Genomic DNA, 26,704 nt, shown 5'->3' on the forward strand with positions numbered 1-26,704 from the left:
AAAAACATCAAGACTTTATCTCAATTTGAAAGAAACTCAACTTTATAGATTGATATACTTCTCACTGTCAGTTAAGAAAAAAAATGATTACTTTATTTCAACAGTTTCTTTTCCTGAAATGCTCTAATAGCACATTGTAATAATTTCTCATTTGTATGTGGCATAATATCTTTGCTTGGTCAAAGAGAAGATAATTACTCACTTGGCTAATGCAAAATAAAAGAGAAGTGGCATTGAGCACACCATGACTGATAGCATAGTGAGAGCAACTCCATTGCTGTCCTTAATTCACATCTCCACTACAGAATTCTAATATTTATTTTAGATTCAAGGGGATATTCAAATTTCATTCCCATAGCAATCTGGATAAACTGATCTTCACGCAGTCATACCCTGATATACCAAGGGACATTTTATTTTTTTATTTATTAAATTTGAATCCTGCCCCATCACTGATGCAGTGACTCTAGGCAGATTTTTTTTTCCTTTTAACCACCATTTAATCCCTGGTGAAGTCATGGCGACTGATTGGAGTTTAATTATTTACTGGCTGGATACCTATCCTGACACCTATGCAGAGTTCACAGCAGATAATTACTCATTGCACCCAGAGAGAGAAATATCTGCCACTACTTAGTATCAACCTCACAGACTCCATAATGTAAAGCAAAGGCTCCACCTCTAGGCCACACACCACTCCACTCTTGGGAGAATTGTTGTTGTTGCTAGTTGCGAAGTCGTATCTGACCGATCGTGACCCCATGGACAACGTTCCTCCAGGCCTTCGTGTCCTCTACCATCCTCTGGAGTCCATTTAAGCTCACACCTACTGCTTCAGTGACTCCATCCAGCCACCTCGTTCTCTGTCGTCCCCTTCTTTTGCCCTCAATCTTTCCCAGCATTAGGTTCTTCTCCAGTGAGTCTTTCCTTCTCATCAGGTGGCCAAAGTATTTGAGTTTCATCTTCAGGATATGGCCTTCTAAAGAGCAATCAAGGTTGATCTCCTCTAGGACTGACCGGTTGGATCGCCTTGCAGTCCAAGGGACTCGCAGGAATCTTTTCCAGCACCATTGTTCAAAGGCCTCAATTCTTTGGCGCTCATCCTTTCTTGTGCTCCAACTTTCACAGCCATACATTGCAACTGGGAAAACCATAGCCTTGACTATACACACTTTTGTTGGCAGGGTGATATCTCTGCTTTTTAGTATGCTGTTAGATTTGCCATAGCTTTCCTCCCCAGGAGCAAGCGTCTTTTAATTTCTTGGCTGCAGTCCCCATCTGTGGTGATCTTGGAATCCAGGAAAATAAAATCTGTCACTATGTTCCATTTCTTCCCCATTTATTTGCCAGGAATTGAGAGGGCCAGATGCCATGATCTTAGTTTTCTCTGGGCAGATTAACAAACAATAACAAGACAAATATAGAAAGAATTAAAATTACATTTACAACCCTATATAAAAACTAAAACCGAGGAGACAGATGGCATGGGGATGAGATTTTCTTTTCACCTCATCAACCATTTTTAGTTATTAGTACCCCCTTCAGGGTCCCAAGCCAACTGGAAATACTAGGTTTTGATACCCTTCCAGAAGTCCAGAAGGAGTTATCACTTCCAGTGGTAGACAGTTTCACAGGAATGGGGCCACAGCAGGAAAGGCTCTTTTTCTTCTTGACCTCACCAGCTGAAATTCCTTGTTTGACAGAGTATGCAGAAGGCCCCTTCTGCTGGAGTGAGTGGGGCAGGCTACTCTCATTGGGGCAAGATGGCTCCTCAGATATCCTGGACCTATGCCTTATAGGGATTTAAACAGCATATATATATAGTAAAGCTTAGCAAAACATATGCCCCTTTTTCACTAGTTTTGCACATGATGAAACAAACACGCAGAATTTTATAAAGCCATTTAAGCTGGGAGATGAAGCAGGTAATGCAATGTATATGGGGAAAGTGGTAAGGAAACGTTTAGCCATTATCAGCCTTCTAGGCCTCAATGTATTGTTTCCCCAACAGCCTGTGATAGATGAAAAGAAGAGAATTCAAACGAAGAGCTTCAAGTGTTCACAACTGTTTAGTCTATGTCCATGATGGCAAACCTATGACATACAGGCGTGATGCGAACCGGTAGTAAAGATAAGTAGAACCCACCCCTGCCTCACACCCATCGCGCCATACACATTGTGAGTACGGCAAACAGCATAACAAAGATGTTCCATGAGGCACCTTGCCAAACAAGGGAGTAAATCCTCAATCAAAGGCAGCTGGCTGCAACCCGATCGAAGAGATGATCATTGGAATCATTGGAATGATCTTAGGATGTTGTGTGAAGCTGTTTAGAATCTGCTCTTGAAATTTTGACCTTTGTCCTGGCTGATAACCTAACTTGGATTTGGATGATTCTTCCATTTGCACTAGTTAAAAGTAAAACCTTCAGGCAAGTTTCTTTCAGAGACTGTGTTTTCATTTGCATTCCTTGTCTGCTATTATCTCCTTGACCTTCAGTAAACTGCTAATTTCCATTGCAATTGTATGTGTGAGTGTATAATTGAAACCAGAAGCAGGACACTATCTTTGAAAACTAGGGATTGAGTGCTCTGTGTTACAGTCTACCACTGTTCAACTAGAGGGAAAAGGATAAGTCTGCAGTAGACTAAAACTGCTAATAAATGGCAGATCTACTACTAGAAGTTATCTGACTCTGTCCCCACATGAATGATCAGGCTGCAGCTAAAGGAAATCAGTTTGGGTTATTAATTGTTTCAGAGACAATATTGCTTTAAAATGTGAATGGCTAAGAAAAACATTAAAATATGTCAGTCATGGGATAGGAATGAGTGAGAGGAAGGCAATGTCACGAGGACACTTGATAATCACCATAACATAGGGAAGATTGTGATCTGGAGTATGAGAGACATAGTAAATTGTAAAGAGCATGAATAAACAAGTACAATGTATGTGTGTGAAATTAAGAGAAAAGAAAATAATGTAATAGATATGAATGAGTGTTGATCTTGCAAGTGGAGGGACGCAAATAAGAAAATGAAAGGTATAGATTTAATTTTGAATGAAAAGACTGAAATGCATATGGGAGAGTAGAAGATTGTGGGTATGCTCTAGTGAATGGTGATACCAAAAGAACCAGAGCTGAGAAAAAGAATATGCAATGTTCTGAATGAATTTCATCCAAAATCAGTGGGAAAATGATCCTGCTAGGTGACATGAATGGATGAAGGGGAATGACATGCAAGTGTCAGGGTTCCAAGTAACACACCCAATAAAAGAAGACTCTGAGGCTTGAGTTTCCTCAAAGTTCCATTTTATTAGGGATATCATATTGACACATCTGGGAAAACTGAATCTGAAAGCTTCCAGGTTTTCCCCTCCCCAAAGAAAGTTCAAGTCCCTGCCCAATATCACATGGTCCAATCAAAGCACCATCCCAACTGGAGATGCCTCCCAGTTTCAGCCTTCCAGGTGCAGGGCAAAGTGGCCTTGACTTTCTGAGAAAGGAATGTTACTATGACTATATATCACTCTGGCTCCATACATCCCAGTTTCCCACAGTAGTAAATGTGGCAGGCCTGAAGTTCCAACGAAAAAGGTGGCTTCCAGGCCTGACAGGGAGAATAAGAAAAAAGTGATGGGCCATTTGAGAATTAAAAAAAGGAGTGAGAACAACTGTTGCAGAGGGCTTTGGATAGAAATAAAAATAGGTGAAGAGGATTAAATAAAGAACCTTCAGCGGAGTGAATGGAATTCTTTTAAAAAAGCGATGAAATTATTTTAAGAAGTAAGTGAATGTTCAAGGACGGAAGGAATAATGAAAGGTAGAACTGAAACGAATGCTAAATATTAGTGGCAAAAGAAAAAGGAAATGAGAATGTTGAAGAAATCGTAGAACTGGTGGTATAGATTGGCTAACTGAAGAAATTTTAGAAATATAAGTATGGTTTGTTTATGAAATGTTTGCATGACTTGTATAATTTGTCTGTGAAGATGGCATCTGTACTTGATATGGGAAGAATGCCATTGTTCTCCTACTGAAAGGGAAAGCAAACAGGAATGAACCCAAAATAAATGAGAGGTGACAGTGAGGAAAATGTGAAAAGTGTAGTGTGGCTTCATGATAGATTGGGTGTGTATGGCAGATGCATGTTCTTTAGTTAGCCAGTGAGAAATATAAAGTGTGTGATAAAATGAATAGGCTTGAATTATGGATTGTTTGGCATGAATAAAAACTTAAGGTTGGCTGCTGAATATAACAGGAGTAATATATTGTAGAAGTAAACATGTGTGAAAATATTTTCATGTTTTTTTTTTCTCTTTCTCTTACATTGTTGAATGCTTCTTGGATCTTGCCTATTGTAGCAAACTACAAAACTGTAAAATAAATAATAGACAACAGCTCAACGAATGGTTTAACACATAACATGGAGTAGAACAGAAATGTGGGAAGTTTCTTTTTTAATTTATTTACACATACAGTAAATGCATACAGGTGGTTTTTTTACATGTCTCAGAAGTACCAAGGAACTTCTGAATTGAAAGGATTAGCCAGTGACATCACCATTGCCCAGGGGATGCCCGATCGATAAGAATGCAATCTTCAGGGGGCTACTTTCATATCCCTGATTTTCCCACCAAGGTGGTACCTATTTATCTACTTCTATTTTCATGCTTTCGAACTGCTAGGTGGGCAGGATCTGGGACAATTGATGGGAACTCACTCCGTCATGTGGCTCACGCTCTCAGGTCTCGAACTGCTGAGCTGTTGACCTTGATGGTCCTCCAACTCAGCATCTTAACCACTTGAGTCACTGTGGCCCCTAATGCATACAGATGCTTAGGTGATGTTATGGATGTCTTTATTGGGAACATGAATGCCCATGCACTTTTACACATAGACGATATTGTGTTATTGGGTCAATGCAAGAGAAGCTAAATTATTTACAATGAACGTAAGGTGCAACAAGGAGAGTCAATTTGAAAATCAATATAACAAAGACCAAGAGAGTTGCATCTGGTTGAGAAGATGGAGTAAACAGTAAAATCTGGGCAAATAGGTGCCTTTGTATACATTAGCTGAAAATTCAGGAACTATGTAAAATAGAAACACAAATGCCTATAGACAAATGGTGGATAGTATATAGTCTGTTGCAGAAAATGAATGTTATTGAAAATCACTGTGCGTAGGAGTCCAGTTCTCCTTACTTTATTATAAGGATGTGAGATTTGGGGATGTTAGCATAAACTTAAAGTAAATTGGGTCAAATGGGAATGCGATACTTAAGAAGTATGTATGCAAAACAGGGATAGAATCAAGAATAAACAGATAGTGAAAGAATATGGACTGAATACAAAAATATCCTGTAAAAAATAGATTAAAGTATAAATTAGAGAATTCTGCCAAGGCCATTGGGCAAGTAGCAGTAGTGGGATTCAAATTTTGTTACTACCGGTTCTGTGGGTGTGGCTTGGTGGACATGGCATGACCCAGAACAGGACAGAGCCCATTAAATGGCTCATGCGATGTATTGTCGTCAGGGTGAGGGGCGGGGCTTATTTTATTATATTATTATATTAATTTATTATACGATTCTCTCTTTTATTAGTTTTACTGTTTTTTATATGAGGTTTTTATATTCTTGGAAGCCGCCTTGAGTCACCCTGTGCAAATAAGCAGCAATATTGCCTTGGTGGTGCAGCGGACTAAAGTGCTGTTAAGTAACACTTAGCTGCCAGCTGCCTGCAATTACTGCGAGTTCAAATCTCACCAGGCTCAAGGTTGACTCAGCCTTCCATCCTTCCGAGGTAGGTAAAATGAGGACCCGGATTGTGGGGGTAATAAACTGACTTTGTATAAAAAAAGAACACCACTTAGGGGGGCCCCAAAAGCCCTACTAAGCAGGTATATACAAAAGTATGAAGGCTATTGCTTAATGCATTGTAAGCCGCCCTGAGTCTCCGGAGAAGGGCGGCATATAAATCGAACCAATAAATAAATAAAAACAATAAATATAAATTTCCTAAAATAAAAAAATAAATAAAAATGTTATCCAGGAAATGTTATCCACAATATAAACTCTGCCCTTTTGTACTTCACCATGTCTCACTCGCACAATCTATATTCTGATTTGTCACTCATCCCATCTTCTGCCTGATGGATTCCTATGCCTGCTATTCTCTCTCAGCGCCTCTATCTATGTGCTTAAGTACACGGTACTAAGTAGGCAGCCCCTAATCCATGACAATCAGATCAAAGAACTCCTCAGACTTGTGTGAAATCAACAGCACAGCCTAAGTGTAATAGCATTCTTCAGTCTTTCTTCCACAGCACCTGATATTATTCACAAGTAGGTATCCAAGCTATTCAAAATTGCATTCTACAGGATCTGCACTCAGAATTATGTTTCCTAGCTACTGGTATTCAGATGCATTCTTGTCGTTAAGAGCAAATTCCGTTCTGTATTCTATCACTCGAAAAGTGAGCTTGTTTTGCAACAGCAGAATTCATATCTTTCCTCTTCTTGAAGTCAGATTTATTTTCTTTTACTGAGAAAAAAATGAAAGTTGCTGGAGCATCTTGTTGCACAGTGATCTTCATTGTATAAATTTGTCTTGCATTTGTCAGAGAGGACACGCATATGGCAGCCCTGTCTGTGTTTATACAGAAATCAATACAGTTTACTCCTAAGCAAAGAATGGAAGAAGTTGCTCAATGCAGTTCGGGCCTCAGGTAGAGTTACTGTAGCCTTAAATTCAACACGAGCCAAACGGGCATGCTTAAAATACAGCCGTACAGTTTTGAATTACAGGGTTGCCCTCGACTTATGACCACAATTTTCACTGCTAAGCAAGATAGTTGTTAAATAAGCTTTGCCCCGTGTTACGACCTTCCTTCCCACAATTGTTAAGTGAATCACTGCAGTTGTTAAGTTAGCAACATGGTCTTTTAAGTGAGTCTGGCTTCCCCCATGTCAGAAGGTTGCAGAAGGTATTGCTATGACCCTGGGACACTGCAACCATCATAAGTACATGCCAGTTGCCAAGAGTCCACATTTTAATCACAAGACCATGCGGATGCTGCAATGGCCATATGAAAAATGGTCATAAATCACTCTTTTCAGTGCCGTTGCATCTTTGAACGGTCACTAAATGAATGGTTGTAAGTCAAGGACTATCTGTATGGTATAAATCTCCCCACTTGAGTTGCATTTAGACCTCTCTCTCTCCCTCCCTCCCTCTCTCTCTCTCTCTCTCTCTCTCTCATTTTTTTCCGCTTCATTGCTTAAACTATACCACTGGCAAGAATAATCAAGAACTAGATAACCCCTTTTAATTAGTGTAATTAACTGGAATCTCTGCAATGCTCATTTGTCTTATAATATCCAAGCAATTTAAAAATCACTCCTCTTCTAGATAGAAGTTATAATTGCCTTTCTGGTTTCTTTTTTTGATAAAGCAAAATAGAGCTGGATCTCCAGGAAGCATAAAAAGCCAAGTCAACTCATTACAACACACTGGACAATGAGGCAGCTGAATTAATAAACCCAAATCAGCACCACTTTTTACCACAGGTAATCTACAAAAGCACGTAAAAAAAATGCAAGTAGAAAAATAGGGATCACCTTTGGTGGGAAGGTAACAGCGTTCCGTGCGCCTTTGGCATTTAGTCATGCCGGCCACATGTTTACGGAGATGTCTTTGGACAGCGCTGGCTCTTTGGCTTCGAAACAGAGATGAGCACCACCCCCTAGAGTCGGGAATGACTAGCACATATGTGCGAGGGGAACCTTTACCTTTACCTAAATCTTCGACTTGCAACCGTTGGTTTAGTGACTGTTTGAAGTTACAATTTCAAACTTCAAATGGCAAAAGAGAGCAATACTTTTTTAACAACTGTCTTGCTCAGCAATGGAAATGTTGTCCATTGTGGTTGTAAGCCGAGAACTACCTGTACTTGAAATCCAAGTGTTGATTCCCAGTCAGACCATTGATTTTAAATCTGGGACAGGCATGACAAACTGGCACCCTGCGGGCTAGATACGGCCTGTGTAGAGCATACGCACTCCAGTTCCGCAAGGGCAAAAAACATCCCTGTTGTGGCCTGTCGGCCGTCGGCCCCTCCTGAAGCCGAATCAGATGAGGCAGTGGCATGGGAGTCATGGCCAGCATCAAGGCAATCTGAGAGCTCCAAGGGGGAAGAGGGAATGGAGCTGTCAGAAATAGAGACAGAGATGGAGCATGGGCTGTCCATCAGCCCTCAGATGGACAGTCAACAGGCCCCAGGTCTTGAGGTGGCTGATGAGGAAGAGGAGGAACAGCTGGGTCCAGTGCCTGATGAACGGATGTGCAGAAGGAGAGGAGAGCAGTGGAAATCCATGGACTGGTCCTTGGGATGGAAGAGCCACCGCTGCTAGCAAAGCCCCACCCTAGCTCTGGGGATAAAAGGCAGGGGGCAGAGATGAATAGGTGTGACAGATAACTATTCATCTCCCTGCCAGACAGACTTGTTAGCCTGCTGTGAGAAACAGAGAGACTTTTTGCCAGGGCTGCTGGTTGTTTCTAATAAAGGAAACATTTAGTTAACTACAGAGGGTTTGTCGTGTTTGGGAGCCGGGTCAGAACAATCCTGATGTGCAGGGGTGGGTTCTACTTACCTTTATTACCGGTTCGCAACGAGGCCGCGCACATGCACAGAAGCTTCTGCACATGTGCAGAAGCGTTCTGATGACGTTGGGGTAGGTAGGCGGAGCCTCCTTCTGGTTTTATTACTGTTCTATAGAACTGGTTCGAACCCACCACTGCTGATGTGTCACGATATGGCTTGCGATGTGATCGGGTTTGACACCCCTGATCTAGGAGATGCTTAACCACAATTTGTTCCTCCTAATTTCTTCTTTTTGTAACAGCAAAATCATTTTGAACCAGCAAAGGAAACGGGTACATTGAAGATAAAGATGTCTGAATTTGGCATTGGACTCTAGGTTTAAGGATTTACCTTGGTGTCTGGTGTAGGTCATATTAATAGCCATACAGTTAGTCCTTGATTTACGACCTCAACTGAGCCCAAAATTTTTGTTGCTAAGTGAGACAGTTGTTAAGTGAATTTTGTCCCAGTTTTTGACCTTTCTTGCCACAGTTATTAAGTGAATCATTGCAGTTATTAAGTTAGGAACACTGTTCTTAAGTGAATCTGGCTTCCCCATTGACTTGGCTTGTCAGAAGTTCGCAGAAGGGGATCACGTGACACTGTGACTGTCATAAATGTGAATCAGTTGCCAAGCATCGGAATTTTGATCCCGTGACCATGGAGATGCTGCAACGGTTGTAAGTGTGAAAAAAGGTCTTAAGTCCCTTTTTCCAAAGCCATTATAACTTTGAACCGTCACTAAATGAACTGTTGTAAGTCAAGGACTACCTGTAATGATGAAGAAGTGGAGCAGAAATGTAATAAATAAATAAAAGTCTAAAGCTGGACGAGGCCACCTATCGCGAATGCTTCCGACCTATTGTGGGTTGTCAGATGAGATAAAATGTCATACTAAGCATGATTTATTTTAACCACAATTTATTGAATAGGCCAAGAAGTCCGAGTTTACATATTATGTGAAGCCCAATCTGAGCATTATATCGGATGTGATATAATGTGACTCCTTCTCATGAAATTTGCAGGATCTGAAGAGCCTACCTTATTCCAGTCTTGGTGTGCTTTTAATTCCTTTTCACTGACTACCACTCATATTCTGGCAAGGTTGAATTGAGTCAATTGGGCTTTAATTTCATTCGCGAAAAATGCAGTAGGATTTTTTTTTTTAACTTGTATATTACTTGAGAGGTAAATTGACAGCCGGCACGTTTCAGGGCAGAGATGCCAGTTCTGTCAACAGGCAACATTTGTTTTGTCTCCAGAGTCTTTAAGTGCAGGGCAAAAAACTCAATTGAAATGTAAGATAGAAGAAGCAATCAGTATAACCTGTCATGGATGCGTGGGGGAAACTACTGACAGAGGACACTCAGCCATTCGGTCTGGCTTTAAAAGGATCCTATCCAGCTGCATCGTATCATTTGAGAGACATTTTGCCAAGTCTACATCTAGAAGCTAAGTCAAGAAAGAGGGAATGAAATTTAGAGCTGAGTACTGCAGGCTACTTCAGCTGACTGCTTGCTGCAGTTCAGCAGATCGAATCTCACCGGCTCAAGGTTGACTCAGCCTTCCATCCTTCCGAGGTGGGTAAAATGAGGACCCAGATTGTTGGGGGCTGTATGTTGACTCTGTAAAACCACTTAGAGAGGGCTGTAAAAGCACTATGAAGCCAGTGGTGGATTGCCCCTGGTTTGGATTGGTTCACAAGAAGCGGTAGTAAAACCAGACATCATCATAGGTGATCTGCGCATGCGCAGAAGCACAGGTGTGATGCGAACCGGTAGTAAAGGTAAGTAGAACCCACCCCTGTATGAAGCGGTATACAAGTCTAAGTGCTATTGCTAAGTACTATTACCATCTCAATAAAGGAGAATATTTGTAGCTCAGGCTTGAAATGAGAGGTCCTTGGTGCTTTCTGAGCTTGGTTGTTTTCTTATAGTTGTTTCATTACCCAAACTAAGTAACATCATCAGCTCTGGAACGGGAGCATTGGAACTGAAAATTAGCATAGAATTAATAATGATGGTGGAAGATGATGGTGATATCCATTCAGTTGTGTCCAACTTTTGATGATTCAATGGGCCAGGTCTCTCCGTATTTTCCAGTCTTGCACTACTTCTTTGAGTTGTACTATGCTCTGGCTGGTGTCAGCTTATTTAGTGAATTCATGATTAAAAGGAGCCAATATCTTCAGAAATTTAAAATACAATTTATTGATAAGCAGTTTGTTAAAATAATACATTTGTTTCAGCATATAAATCAATGCAGCATACACTATATTGAAATCATCATGTCAGTTTATTTTCTTGGAGGAAGAAAAGTATAATCCAGGACAGAATAATTAATTACAATCAAAATTGCTGTCATTCCAGTTCTTAATATTTGCGCGTGGGTGTGTAATAAGCATCATTGAAATATAAAATAGAAGATGTAGACATGTTAATCAAAATATTGAATGTATAAACTATTTCAATGGATCAGTGCTATATTCTGTTTTATAAAAATACAGAAATACTTTACCAAGAAAGTATTTTTTTTATTCTGATCTCCAGATTCTAAAAAGACACTTTAAGTAGTTATAAAAATCAGACTTCCATTGCACATTGAAAAATATCTTAGTTCATTAGATTCATTGTATTGAGTCTATAATTTATATAACAAAACCACATTTTAAACTTTAAAATGGCTTGTTTATTCACTTGAGGGCATAGTACACGAATAAGACATGTCAGCATTTTATTGTAATAATACCCCAAAGAAATATATATATAACGCAAATGAATCATAAGCAAATATTACTATTCAATTCCTTTGTGTAGACTTCCATATCATGTGAATGATTTATAGCAGGGATCGGCAATCTTAAACACTCAGAGAGCCATTTGTACCCATTTCCCACAGAAAAGAAAACACCGGGAGCCACAAAACCCTTCCCGTGCCTGATTATTTCCTGAGCGGCCACAAAACTAGCATATGTAGTTGAATTAAAGATTCTGTTTTCTTCTGAAACTTTTCTTTTCTTGGATTTATCCATGATTGGCCTACCAGGGGTTGAAAAACTCAATAAATTGTGTGCCAGTGGGTGACACACATTGGCAGTTATGACACATATTTTGAGTGACAGGGAGCCTCAGCTGAGGGATGAAAGAGCCACATGCAGCTCCAGAGCTGCAGATTGCCGACCCCTGATTTATAGTCATGTTATTCAACCCAGCATCAAGCATCTGATTGCAGGTAAAATATAAGTGGTTCTAATTTACAGTAACAATCCCTTGTTCTGTGATTTTTTTTGCAACAGCACTGAACAAGAAGTGGCTATGACCAGTACTTGGAATTCCAGTTGCAGTGCAGGGGCGGGTGGGCCCACCTGATCATCGGAGCTACCGGTTCACACGAACCAGTCCGAACCAGTAGAATCCCATCCCTGAACCAATTGTCATGGCCCTGAGGCAGCTGTCATATACAAGTGGGGAAAAGTAGGGATTTTTTGGGGAGGGAGACAGAATCAAAATGGAAAAGCTTCTGGGTTTTGTGGAATTTTTGTGCTGTTAGCCCCTTTTTGGAAATTTACATTATTATGGTTAAAAGATATATGAGAATGCATCAAAGTCCATTGAGTAGCTTTCTTTTGCAGCTGGTTATATAAATAGACAAACTAGGAAAACAATGTTAAGAAATGATGAAAATGATGTGCTCATAGTTTCTTGGCCACACCCGTTTTACCGGAAGAAAAAAAGTATTATTTTGCATAAATGTTTCAAGCTGTATCTCTTTCTCTCCTTGTACAAGACAAATCTTGAGACTTTCTCAGAGAACAGGATGAATTATTTCTGCAGCCCACTGCAGGATACCAATTATATAGCACATGGAATGAAATTATCATGCATTGACTTTCAAGAGGTATATATGAGAAAACAACCATTTTTAATTTTATTCTGTTTTCAATGCGAAGGGAGGAGAAGGGGGCAAGCAAGAAAGCATCATTTTCTTATTGCCCATCAAGTCCATGAAGGCAATCAACTTCTTTTGCTTGACTTCAGAAAGGTTGCAGAGGAATATAATCAGCTGCCATCCATCTTTCTGATGCTTTGCCCTTACCTTAAAGTGGCAGCAGAAGATGGTCTGCTTCTAGCCAGGCACTTAGAATTCTCATTTCAGGGTGAGGATTGTGAATTCTAGTAATCTGATGTGTATGTACAATTACAATGAAATATGGAGTATGGTAATCATTTCTTGAATAAGAGCGGTGGGATTCAGCCGGTTCTGTCTGGATTGTGCGAACCCATATTGGCGACTGCGGGAGGTTCTGCTCACCCACCCAGACGTAATGTGTGACTACTGCGCATGCGCAGAGGACGACACGCATTCAAAGAGGTGGGGCGTGAGAGTGAAGCAAGCACGTGCGTGGGCCCACTCACATTTGCGAACCGAAAGGGAAAGTAAGTGAATCCCACTTCTGTTCTATAATCCTTTAATTTGGGGTAGAGTTGGGGCGATTGGATGGAGCTGAGCATTTGCTGGCTGGATGCCCTTCCCGACACCATGTGGCGTTCACAGCAAATATTTTTTATTTGCTCTATTTTATTTACTTCCTCTAGGAGAGAAATGTCTGCTGCTACTTCAGAACTCTCAACCTTCCGAGTGGGAGGCAGGAGTCTTCACCACTAGGCCACTATGCTGCTCTGTGTGTGTTTATGTGTGTGTGTGTTTCCTTCCTTCCTTCCTTCCTTCCTTCCTTCCTTCCTTCCTTCCTTCCTTCCTTCCTTCCTTCCCACTAGCTTTTTTTTCTTTTTCATTAAATAAATAAAAGTATTCCAGTAATGCTCTGAAAACACAAAGACAGGGAACAAGAGATTCCAGACTAATCAAAACCTCGGTTTGTAACACGGACGGAGGCATAAGCAGGATCCAAAACTTCCATCAAAATTATGAAGGCAGTTGCAATGTCACAGTGCCAGTTCCGCTGTTCCTACATGTATGCAAGTCATAAAATATGTATGTTACCATCAATGTGTGAAATTAGGCATTTTATAGAATGCCTAGGAAATCTATAGAGTGTCGAAAATGGGATGTCAAAGTATGAAATGCTTAATATTTCACACATTTCCTAGATATTCTACCAAAAGTCAAAAGACAAACTGACAAAGTATAAAATACTCCTACTGAAATGCTATTCTAGCCTTCCTTGTTGTAACAAGTAGGTCAATACTGGTCTTTTTCTCTTGTTTTTTCAGTAAGCCCTGTATTTTATTTTGCGTTTCTTCTTTCATGTTAATAAATGTCTTTTCAATAAAGAGAGGGTTAGGGTCAGGATCAGGATCAGGGTCAGAGTCAGAGTTAGGTAACCATAACCCTAACCTTAACCCTAACCCTAATCCTTTTCATGATTTTGTTTTCATACTTTGCCTAAATAGTTCTTGTCATTCTGTATAATGTCTAGTTATTTCATTTTATAATGTCTTTCAAGAAGAGACTGATTGCCATCTGTCAGAAATGGTGTAGGCTCTCTTGCCTGGATAGGGGGTTGGACTTGATGACCTATAAGCGGGGTTGAAATCCAGCAGGTTCTAACAAGTTCTGGAGAACCGGTAGCGGAAATTTTGAGTAGTTCGGAGAACCGGCAAATACCACCTCTGGCTGGCCCCAGAGTAGGGTGGGAATGGAAATTTTGCAGTATCCTTTCCCTGCCACATCCACCAAGCCATGCCCACAGAACCAGCAGGGGAAATTTTGAATCTCACCCCTGCCTATAACGTTCCTTCCAACTTTGTTAATCTGTTAATACAATGCCTAGGGAAAGTGCATATTAAAATAACACAGACATATCATACTTTACCTAACAACGTCACACATTCTATAGATTTCCTGGGCATTCTATACAATGCCAGCTTTTCACACATTGCCGGTAACATATACAAAAGGGCAGAACTTGCTTAATCCCGCTCCCATTGAAACCTCCATTTCTATATGTGCATGTACAGCATGCGTGAGAAAAAAAGGAGCAGTCAAACGAGATGAAACCAACTAAGAGTTGATGACTTGCAGAAACGATCTGTAATATCTGTCCCAAGCTTCTCTCGTAAAGAAAGGGGAAATGGGGTTATGTGATTCTGTACATTGTCAACTCGCAGCACTATGGACTATACATCATCATCATCATCATCATCATCATCATCATCATCATCATCATCATCATCATCACAGTTTTCTCACTTTTCAAGAAAACATCTTGGAGAGCAATGCAAATGTAAATTCAAACACTGATACTCATCTTTTAGTCTCAGAAGGCTGAAAACATACCACACGCATCTTGTTTCAGTAGGATACGCCAATGTCTTCATGGCAGAGTTAAGGTCAAGCTACAAGCGATTGCAAGTACTCATATTTAAAAGTACGCTTCAACTAATTCCTTCCATTTTGTAGAAACAACGCAGAGACCTTTTGGATACGACAAAGGAGAATTTTCTTTGCCATGTTGTTTTTCTGCTAAAATCTTCTTCTGGTAACTCCCATTGTCCCTCAAGAGGCTGTTTACTGCAAAAGCTGTCTTTGAGGGCAAAGAACATCTGAGAAACATTTTAGCCCAGAAATAAAAGGAGGGGAAAAATTCATTCCCTTTCTCTGAGTTCTGATTTGCAATGTTTCCTCTCCATACAACTCTTTTCGAGGGGGTGGGAAGGAGAAATAGAAAGTGGGAAGGAGTATGTCAACCAGCTCCTAATGTGGTTTAAGCACTGTTTCCCTTAATTCCTGATTTGCACTCGACTTGAGGGTTTTGAATAGAGAAGTAAACTCTATGGCTCTAACAATCATTTCTATATCCATGGAAGTTGTAATATCCAATCTACTTCTTTGCATAATACCAAAGCAGCAAAGTTTAACATAAAATTCATGTCAAAAGCTACCAGTCTTCTCTCTACCACTTTCGGAGAGCCAGCTTTGTTAAAAACCTTTTGTGTTTTCAAAGAAGTAGACCGAACTTCTCTAAATCAATTGGTGATTCTGATAGGACATTGAAAACGACTAAGCAGTTTGATTGCAGCTTTGGAATACTATTACAAAAATCTCATTCTACCGCTTCCACTTAGTGTCTTGCATTCCTACAGTAACTATATAATAAAGAGACAATAAAGGAAATAATCCCATTGCATTATATGACATGCATTTATGTCCTTTAGAGCCAGGAAAAAAGTTCTCCCAGAAATAAGGTCTAGCTCTGTATACTATCATCTTTCGTTTTTGCTAAGCAAGAGAGGATCACATTATAGACCCTACACAATAGCCACATTCCCAGTAAGATTTGAAGTTAATGCACAATTTAAAATGGCAAACCTTGCAATCTTTCACTCACCATTAGGATTATCATCTAGGATAATCCTAGTGCAGTGGTGCAGTGGTTAGAGCGCAGTATTGCAGGCTAACTCACTGCTCACTGCCAGAAGTTCAATCCTGACTGGCTCGAAGTTGACTCAGCCTTCCATCTTCCAAAGTTGGTAAAATGAGGACCCTATTGTTTGGGGCAATAAACTGACTTTGTAAACTGCTTAGAGAGGGCTGTAAAGCACTGTGAAGCAGTTTATAAGTTTAAGTGCTATTGCTATCTATCATAGCCTTTCTGATGTTGGCAGGGAGACCTAAATACACTAAGGGACTAGCTTTTAACCTGAAATTGCATCACCCATGTCCTTGCATATTTTGCACATTGTGTAGTGCCAAACCACACATTATGCATAACGTGTAGTACTGCAAAATAAGAGAAGAGAAGAGAAGAGAAGAGAAGAGAAGAGAAGAGAAGAGAAGAGAAGAGAAGAGAAGAGAAGAGAAGAGAAGAGAAGAGAAGAGAAGAGTTGGAAGGGTCCTGGGAGGTCTTCTAGTCCAACCCCCTGCCCAGGCAAGAAACCCTACACCACTTCAGACAAATGGTTATCCAACATCTTCTTAAAAACCTCCAGTGTTGGAGCATTTACAACTTCTGGAGGCAAGTTGTTCCACTGATTAACTGTTCTAACTGTCAGGAAATTTCTCCTTAGTTCTAAGTTGCTTCTCTCCTTGATTAGTTTCCATCCATTGATTCAGGTGCTTTGGAGAATAGCTTGACTCCCTCTTCTTTGTGGCAGCCCCTGAGATATTGGAACACTGCTATCATGTCTCCCCTAGCCCTTCTTTTCATCAAACTAGACATACCCAATTCTAGCAACCGTTCTTTATATATTTTAGCATATATTGAATTCATTCTTTATGCAAAAGAAAGTGTGGGACATCCATTTTGGCATGCTTCTTTGTATCAATTACCCCCACTCCCCTTCTCCGGGTAATCCTATAAATTTGCTACAAAACTTAACAATCCTTCCTGGAAAGTGTAAGAAATGTAAATGGCAACTACACTCAACTATCCGAAGTATGACCATTTGCTATTTGCTTCCACCCCAATGTGTTTTCTTTTTACTCAGGCTCACCAATGAAGGGCCCACTTCAGGTTATATAAGCTTATTTATGAATAAGTGCCCATAGAAGTAACTCAAGCTGAAACTGGAGATACTCATCTCTCAGTAAATATATACAGAATTGCACAATAAATCTACCGGTAAGCATGATGGCCACACTGCCAAATTTGGAGCCTGCATGTTAAAGCATACTAAGTCATCTAAAACCTCTACGAGATTTATGCAGCTAAGTAGTCATTAATCCTTTCTCCCTGTTATTACCTATTTCTAGTTCTCATAGTTTCCTTTGCCCTGTGTATGATAATACTTATAATTTAAAAAAATCACCTTTTAGTCAAACTCTGGTGATTACATGGAAACAGCCAATCATTTTTTTAAAAAAATATACCTAAATAGCTTTTCCAGGATTTCTCTCTCTCTTTTTCTCTCTTTAAGCCCCCCTCCAGTTCTAGATTTCTTGATAGTTTCCCATTCAAATATATTGCAAGCCCAATCAGCTGTTGTTGTTTTTTGAGATCTAAGTTAGCCAGGTGGTATTACCTGCTCAGACTTAATGCATAGAGTCCAAAGTTAAAGGCCCCTAAGGTCACCTAATCACCAAACCCGGATATCAACAGAAGACAAGATGAATTGGAATCTTTTCATAGGAAAATATATAATTCAGGCTGATTTAAATGCATAATCAATAACTCAGGAAATCAAGCAATCAGAAAAAATTAAAAGATAATTAGGAAGAGTAGTAAGTTCAGCATCTAAGCTGTAAGTTTTGTCCAGTAAGTTTTGTACATACATCCACTCCATACAAATTCCCAGTAACAGGCATATGCACATAAGCTTAATGAATTATCAAATCCCTCCTTAAAATAGTTCTACAACTATGGGATCACTGTAGGGAAGATCCTATTTCACAGAGCACTGTGATGGACACAGTGGACTTCAAAATCTATACCACTTTATCAGCGACTCGACAACCCCAAACAGGGAACCACCTGTATACAGAGACAACTGGTCTACCTGTGCTAGAAGGTCAAAATCACCACGTTTGCCATCTTGCAGATTTTCACCTTCCTGTGGGTTTCTATGAGTGGCAGCCAGCAGCTCCATAAATCCTGTTTTCACAGGCAAATATGGACTGTGTCATTTATGCTTTGTCCTGAATCATAATGGAAAGATCAGCACTGATTTCCCCAGACCAACTCCAGACACTTGGACATCAGTACTGGTAAAAAAAAAAAAAAAAAAAAAAAAAAGAACAACAACACCCAAAACCAAAACAAAATGTACTTGTCAAGGCCAGGATTACAGTTATAAAAAAGTCAACTTTGGTCACTGCAACAGTGTGATTAAAAAAAACAGTGTGTCTATGGGTTTTTTTTTGTGCAGGAAAACATAACTCAGCAATAAATACAGTAGTGGCCAACATTATGGAAACCTTTTGGGAAAAGTGTATTTTCTAAAACTAGCTTATAACACCATTTTTTTTTAGTAGTACCATAAAATTATATATCAATAGAAAGATAATTTAATCAAGAATGTAATGCAATAACTTTTATGAAGGACTTGCTATTAGAATAGCAGTTACAGTATAAAGAAGAAAAGTGAAACATGTAGAAAAAAAGGAGGTGTACAAAAATTATCACCATAGAAAAAAACGAGATATACAAAAATGATCACCATGTCAGTTAATACTTAGTTGGGTAACCTTTAGCATGAATTACGGCCTTACAACCAGAGGTGGGTTTTAGCAGATTCTGACCAGTTCTGGAGAACCGGTAGTAGAAATTTTGAGTAGTTCGGAGAACCAGTAGTAAAAATTCTGACTGGCCCCGCCCCCATCTATTCTCTGCCTCCCAAGTCCCAGCTGATTAGGAGGAAATAGGGATTTTGCAGTATCCTTCCCCTGGAATGGGGTGGGAATGGAGGTTTTACAGTATCCTTCCCCTGCCACGCCCACCAAGCCACGCCCACCAAGCCATGCCATACCCACCAAGCCACACCCACAGAACTGGTAGTAAAAAATTTTGAAACCCACCACTGCTTACAACGTCTTCCCATGGAGTGAATCAAGTCTTTTAGTTCTGCAGCTGTTATAATGTGAAACCAAGATTGAATGATTGCTTCTATTAAATGGGTTTTATTGCTGGGTCACTTCTGACTAACAAGTTTTCTTTAGATTTTCAATTGGGCTATTCCCAGGCCATTCTAACAGTGGAATATGATTATCTTGAAACTCCCCCCCAAAAAAGTGGTGTTATTAGACACCAAACCTCAAAAATACACTTTTCCCCCCGAAAGGTTTCCACAATTTTGGCCACTACTGTAATTAGACACTAGGAATACTCAGAATCTTACATTTGGTTAAGTTAACGTGCAAGCTGCAAGTATGCAAACTAGGTCAAGAAAGGATTAAGATATAACTTGCTGCTAGAGGAATAGACCAATTTCGGATGTAATTTCTTTGACCTGTTGTTTTCAAAAGTATCTAGTATAAAAATCCATTACATACCTATCCTGACCTATTCCGGCAGCCATTAATGCATATATGCTGAAACACAATCAATGAATCAAAGACAAATTAATTGTAGTTAATTTGCAAACATTTATAAAAAGGGACTGCAATGCCTCTTGAGGTCTGTCTTTGCTTCCAGCCTCTGATCAATAAAGCAATTTATGCTTCTGTGAAGGTTTGCTGGCCCCTTGCGTAAACAGAGTCACCTATGATGGGTGAGTAGGTAGGTAGGTGGATAAATAGGCCTTTTTCTTATGTTTTAGAATGAAGAAGAGAGATCTTATGGCTGTTTTTATGACTGTTGTGGCCTATAAACAGGTGATTTTAAGTTTTTCCCCCTTAAGTTATTCAAAGAAATTTACAATCTATCATGAATTTAGTGGCCAAATCACAACTCTCTGGTATACTTATTACTTGTCTGATTTGAACAGATGTTCTAGAACAGATCAACCGAGTTGGAAGGGACTTTATAGGTCCGTGATGGTGAACCTATGGCACGCGTGCCACAGGTGGCACACGGAGCCATATCAGTGGGCACGTGAGCTCAGCTCCGGCGTGCATGCGTGAGCCAGTCAGCTGATTTTTGGGCCTTTTGGGCCCATCGGAAGTCAGGAAAAAGGCTGTTCCCGGCCTCCGGAGGGCCTCCAAGGGAGTAGGGAAGGCCATTTTTGCCCTCCCCAGCCTCCTAGAAAGGCTCTGGAGCCTGGGGAGAGTGGAAAACGGGCTTACCTTGCCATCGCATGCCAAAAGTGGGGGGAGCGGGGGGCGGGTCGCACACACATGCGCAGGGGGTGGGGCGCATAGAATTATGGGTGTGGGCACTCGCGTGAGCGACCCCCTACACTCCCCCCACTTTTGGCACATGATGGCCATCACTGTTATAGGTCATCTAGTCCAACAACCCCCCCCTCAAGCAGGAGACCCTACACCATTTCTGACAAATGGCAGTCCAATCTTTTCTTGAAAATCTCAAGTGATGAAGCTCCCACAACTTCCGAAGGCAACTTCTGTTCCATTGGTTGATTGTTCTCACTGTCAGAAAGTATTGCAGGTTTTTTTTTTTTTTATGATTTATGATTCCTTCTACAGTAGGCCCTGAGTTTTCGGAGAGGGGCGGCATATAAATTGAATTAATTAAATTAAATTAAATTAAATCATGTTAGCTTATTTATTATAATTTCATTTTCATCCACTTTAAACACACAAATATATAAACTATTAAGGTTGTTAGAACTATTCACTACTGCATTCATTTTGCTAGATACTAGCATGTGACCTATGACAAAGCAATAAAGAATGCCTCAGGAATCTGGATGATTGCTGAAGTATTATTTTAAGAGAAATTTGAATCTATATTTGAGACAATACCAAAACAAAATCAAATGATGATGCCTAATATGATTTAGTTGCATCCTGCTGTATTGATGGCACCCCAATAGCCTCAGAATAGATTTCATTTAAAGCAGGCAAGCTCAAGGATGCTTACTTAGCTGAAAATATCATTGAAATCAATGGAAATTAGCTTCTGAATACCCATGGTTATGAATTGTGGTCAAAAACAAAGGGAAAGCTACGCAATTCTTTTCTGAGTTAAGTGCACCATTTGATGGATACCATATGTAGCATGGGGAAGAGCAGGACGAAAAAATAAGTTTAACTTCATTTCATTTATATTTAAATTGAGCTTCCTAGTCAGAATTCTGAAGGATCCTACCTACCTCAGCGAAAATGAAACAAGAAGAGTTTTTCCTTTAAATTATATTACAAAGAATGAGGATGTGTGGCTGGGTGATTTTCTGTCCCTCCCTCTCTCTTTCTCTGTCAGGCACGCATGCAAGCTGTCACATTTATCTCTTCTGCTACTTTTCCTGGATTATTGAAGAGGAGTCTCTGGAAAACCTGTTTTCCCATCAACATGAATCACATGTATAGTTCAGGCAAGTTAAGTGATGCTTTCTGGGGATTGCGTACATGTGACTGAACACTGTGCTATGGGTTCACGCAATCTTTCAGTAAACTTAATGAAACTTAAACTCATCTTTTCTGAGTCTGAAAGAGGAAAAGCAGAACATTTTCCTTTCAAATCCAGGCAGCTGCATACACTTAATGCTTCCCTCTGAATTAATAAAGGCTTTGCAATGCAATATTACCTGTCACACAGTAAAGAAAGTTTTTACTTTCAGGTTATGCATAGTGAAGACTATGGTTTTGATGGGAAAGCATATGCCTTAATGTCTATTGGCTCTGGTTAAAAAAAACAGCATACTATATTTTCAGTTGCATCCGTTTTAGTATTTAAACACTTTGACTCTTTTTACTCATTCCTTACTTTTTTCTTGGGAGATTTTCAGCAAAATGCTGTCAAAGACACATTTTCATTTCAGTTTCCTGATCTATGCAACTTATTTTTCATCTATAGTTGTCTAGGATATCTCATAGGGTAGTGGTTCTCAATCTGTGGTCTGCGGAACCCTGGGGAGGCTGAGATTGTCAGGCCTGGAAGCCATCTTTTATATTTGGACCTTCAGGCCAGCCCCATTTTCTCTGTGGGAAATTGAGAGGGGGGATTGCATAGAGGATGGGTGATATGTAGTCAAAATAACATTCCTTTCTCAGAGAGTCAAGGACGCCTTGCCCTTGCACCTGGAGTTGGATGCCTGGGAGGTGACTCCAATTTGGATAGTGGATGATTGGATCATGTGATGGACATGTAGGTGCTGGGCAGGGACTTGAACTTTTACTTGGATGGGGAAAACCTGGAAACTTTCAGATTCGTGTTTTCCCAGATGTGCCAATATGATCACTTCAATAAAAAGGAACTTTGAAGAAACTCAATCCTCGGAGTCTTTTTTTGTTGGGGGTGTTATTTGGAAACCTGACAGAGATGTCATCACAGGAGCTCGGTGAATATACTTCCTTATACTTAATCTTGAATTAAGTCTTGGTAGTCTGTGACCATGGTCCATGGCACAAGAGGTATTTAAAGGGAGTGGTGAAGAAATGGTGAAGAAAAAGTTGAAGTTATGGATTATTGCCTCTTTCACAATGGCTGGTCTCTAATTTTCTTTCAGATCTGTATATGATATTGTCCATAAATAAAAAGAAAATATTAATTTGTTTTGTTTCCTGTAGGAAAACACCTCTGACATTTCATTCTTCACTCGGTTCAATCTTGAGTCTTCTGCAGGAGGACCAGTTCAATTATAGTTCACTTGTGAGTCAACAATCAAGTGTTGGTAAATCTGGTGTTCTGAAATCTGAAAACATCCATGACCAACCACATATTATCAAATTTGATGACTCCTGTTCACAAATAGGTGGGATTTTTTGGCTATTGTTGAACAGAAATATCCAGTGCCACAGGGCAAGATATTTTGGAATGAATGTTTCACAAATGGTTTTTGCTACCTAATGGCAACATTAGGCAAATGCTAGTCAATGCACTTGCATGGAGGCCTTATATTTAAAAACCTAGTAGCCACAGGTGCAAATAAGGGGACAGATGGAAGCTCAGGTATTCCATATAGGAAGTGAATGGAAATGGGAAGGATTATTTCATGCCTTTTCTGTGTGCAATTAGAAATGCAGTAGGTCGTTACAGGAAAGATAAAATAGCCTTAATTTCTTCTTCCCGCTTGGATCAACTGTGTGGAATTGTTTTTCTAGTTATCCAATTTCAAATCTTCCTCATTTGATTCTTGATCTATCAATACATATACAGCTACCCATACGTACATATTCCAAAAATAGAAATATGCAATAAACTCTTAACAGTGCAAAAGGCTGCTTTAGCATCGTCTAGGGCAGGGGTGGGCAACTGTGGCCCTTTTACAACCTGTGGACTTCAACTCCCAGAATTCCTGAGCCAGCTTGGCTGTCTCAGAAATTCTGGGTGTTGAAGTCCACAGGTCATAAAGGGGCCATATTTGCCCACCCCTGGTCTAGTACTATAAAGTATCTTGAAACAAATGTCTATGGAGATTCTGAGTCATCCAGGTCATAGTTGTCCCAAAGGTGCTTTTTCAGAGGCAGATGGACTTTCTGGAACCAGAAAGTCCACTTGCCTTTTGAAAAAGCACCTGTGGGATCACCTTGAAACAGGGATTCCTTCTTTAAAGTTGAGAAAAACCAAAGAAAGATTTCAACCCTATATCATTTCAAGTCTGATCCCAAGTCGCTTTCTGGAAAATGTAAACAAGGTTCTTAGTGGCATGTGTGCAGATAACAAAAAGCCAAGTTCGTCATTGGTTTCCCACTGAGGTGGCCTCAAAGATCTCGAGTCCTGCTTTGAAACAAACCTGAGCTGAATTGAAACTGTTGAACACTTTTGACAACATGGCTTGTAGAGTCTCGTTTGACTGATGTAACTTCCAGTGTTCTGCTGCCTCCAGGAGTACTGAGAATTGGTGTGTCCTGTCATCTAGTCGATAAAGGATGTTTCTAAAAAAAAGAAAACAACAACCAAGAAAAAAGAGTAAATGATTGCCTTAAGCAGATGAAAGCAGATATATAAAGATTCACCTGAATTCATCAGCGATGCTGTTAGTGGTAGCCAGTGGTGGAATTCAAATTTTTTTACTACCGGTTCTGTGGGTGTGGCTTGGTGGGCGTGGTGTGGTTTGGTGGGCATGGCAAGGGAAGGATACTGCAAAATCTCCATTCCCTCCCCACTCCTGGGGGAAGAATACTACAAAATCCCCATTCCCACCCCACTCCAGGGGAAGGATACTGCAAAATCCCCATTCCCTCCCCACTCCTGGGGGAAGGCTATTGCAAAATCTCCATTCCCACCCCCATTCCTGGGGTAAGGCTATTGCAAAATCTCCATTCCCACCCCACTCCTGGGGCCAGCCAGAGGTGATATTTGCCGGTTCTCCGAACTACTCAAAATTTCTGCTACCGGTTCTCCAGAACCTGTCAGAACCTGCTGGATTTCACCCCTGGAGGTAGCCATATTTTCCAAATTACAGACATTGTCTACTGTTAATACTAAGCTTTTGGCAAGCTCAGAAATTGAATGTGTGCATTTTGTCTGATTTTCCAGAAATTTGCTCACCTGTTGTTCTATGAATCTAAGTCTACAAGCATCATCCAGGAGGATGAGCTATAAATCACATATCCCTTTTGTAGCTAGGGATGTTTTGTCCTTCAGAAGAGTATCCTAACCTCCATCAACCTTACTCTTTACTAGGATGTCTTTTTGCCCTTTGTGCAATTTTACTATGCTGTTTCAGAGTGATTCAGCATTTTTTTTTTTTAATATTTCCTCTTTCAAAGAAGAAACACATGAGGGGGACAGTGCCACACCTATCTTTTCCATAATGGGATCATCTTAACTTTTTGCACGAGCTTTAATATTTCATCTATAGGTGTTTGTTTCACAAATATCCGATTCAAATTGAAAGGAATATTTTGCTCTTCAGATTTGTTTGTTTTTTTCATTCATGCAGAGGAGAAATCCGTAATCAGTCAGTAATTTCACACGATAAGACGTAAATGTTCCAATGAGCCATGCAAACTGCAAATTTTCATAAAATGTCAAACTGATGTGTCTCTGTGTTTGTTTTTGTTTTGTTCAATAAACGGACCATTATAGTTTGGCTATACTTACAGGTAGTTCTCGACTTACAACCAGTAGCTTAGCAACTATTCAAAATCAGGACAGACCTCCCTGGGGTCTCTTACAATCCAGTTCTGAAATTCCAATGGTTGCCACTCCCCCATGGTCACATGACCCCATTTTGAGCACTCAACAACCAGCCTGGATTTACAGTGGTTTGCAGCATGTTGCAGTCACATGATTACATTTTTTTCCAGCAAAATTTGTTTATTAGTTTATAATGTAGCATACAGAGCAGGGGTGAAATCCAGCAGGTTCTAACAGGTTCTGTACAACCGGTAGCGGAAATTTTGAATAGTTTGGAGAACTGGCAAATACCACCTCTGGCTGGCCCCAGAGTGGGGTGGGAATGGGGATTTTGCAGTATCCTTCCCCTGCCACACCCACCAAGCCACGTCCACAGAACGGGTAGGGAAAAAATTTTGGATTTCACCCAATACAGAGAAAATATAAAAGCAAATAATGGGAAAAATAGGGAAGGGAAAAGGGAAGGGAAGAGTGAGGAAAACAAGGGGAAAAAGAAAGAAAAGACATTGACTTCCGACTCCCTTTGGTGGTGTAGAATAAGGCGTTAACATCAAAACTCAACTTTTTACTTTTACATAATAGTTTAAACTAGCCATTTCTATAACAACAATCTAATTGGTACAAGCCAATGTCAAAGGTTAATTTTTTTTCCACCTCAAGCATAAAGTCCAGAAGCGGTTTCCAAGTAGAAATAAAAGCATTTGTATTTTTTTTTTCTTTGAAAAAGCAGTCAATTTAGCCATCTCTGCTAACTCCATCAATTTTTTGCAGCCATTTGTCCATTGTGGGGATCGAAATATCCTTCCATTTCTGGGTGTAGAGTAGACTTTACTGCCGTCAACATATATAACATCAAAGTTCCAATTTTTTCCCCCAAGTCTTTTCCTATTAAACCCAAAATATGACTTCATTTTATGACACTTTTGCTGAAAACCAGCATTTATTACAGGCAAAACTGGCTCATAGCAAACAATGACCACTTGTTCACTTAATGACATATCCTAAAATGTTTTGGACAGCTAGATGGGTGGCATATAAATAGAATAAATTAAACAATGGGTCAGTCACATGGTTGACCTGTGGTATATCTTAGGAACATAATGGGTAAGCTCTACTATGTAAATCAAGAACTACTTTGTGTCAGTGGTGAAATCCATTTTTTTTTACTACCGGTTCTGTGGGCGTGGCTTGGTGGGCATGGCAGGGGAAGGATACTGCAAAATCTCCATTCCCTCCCCACTCCTGGGGGAAGGCTATTGCAAAATCTCCATTCCCACCCCACTCTGGGACCAGCTAGCGCTGGTATTTGATGGTTCTCCGAACTGCTCAAAATTTCCGCTACCGGTTCTCCAGAACCTGTCAGAACCTGCTGGATTTCACTCCTGCTTTGTGTGTCAAAATGTTGTTTATTATTTATTCAAACTATTTGTGAGCCATTTTGAGAATCAAGCTACCCTGG

At 40.1% G+C, this 26,704-nt stretch overlaps 1 protein-coding gene across 1 annotated transcript in view; it reads right to left on the minus strand.

Moving 5' to 3' along the window:
- Positions 1-23,839: 23,839 nt before the first annotated feature.
- The window catches only part of NAALADL2 (N-acetylated alpha-linked acidic dipeptidase like 2), a 518,050-nt gene continuing 515,185 nt past the window's right edge, over positions 23,840-26,704 (minus strand). Inside the window, exon 13 of the mRNA XM_070945913.1 lies at positions 23,840-24,038. Coding sequence (XP_070802014.1) covers positions 23,840-24,038 — 199 coding nt within the window. The remainder of the gene's footprint in view (positions 24,039-26,704) is intronic.

This window comes from Pituophis catenifer, unplaced genomic scaffold (genome assembly GCF_029215685.1).
Source record: "Pituophis catenifer annectens isolate HBS135680 unplaced genomic scaffold, rPitCat1.0.hap2 SCAF_6, whole genome shotgun sequence".
NCBI classification, from domain to species: Eukaryota; Metazoa; Chordata; class Lepidosauria; order Squamata; family Colubridae; genus Pituophis; species Pituophis catenifer.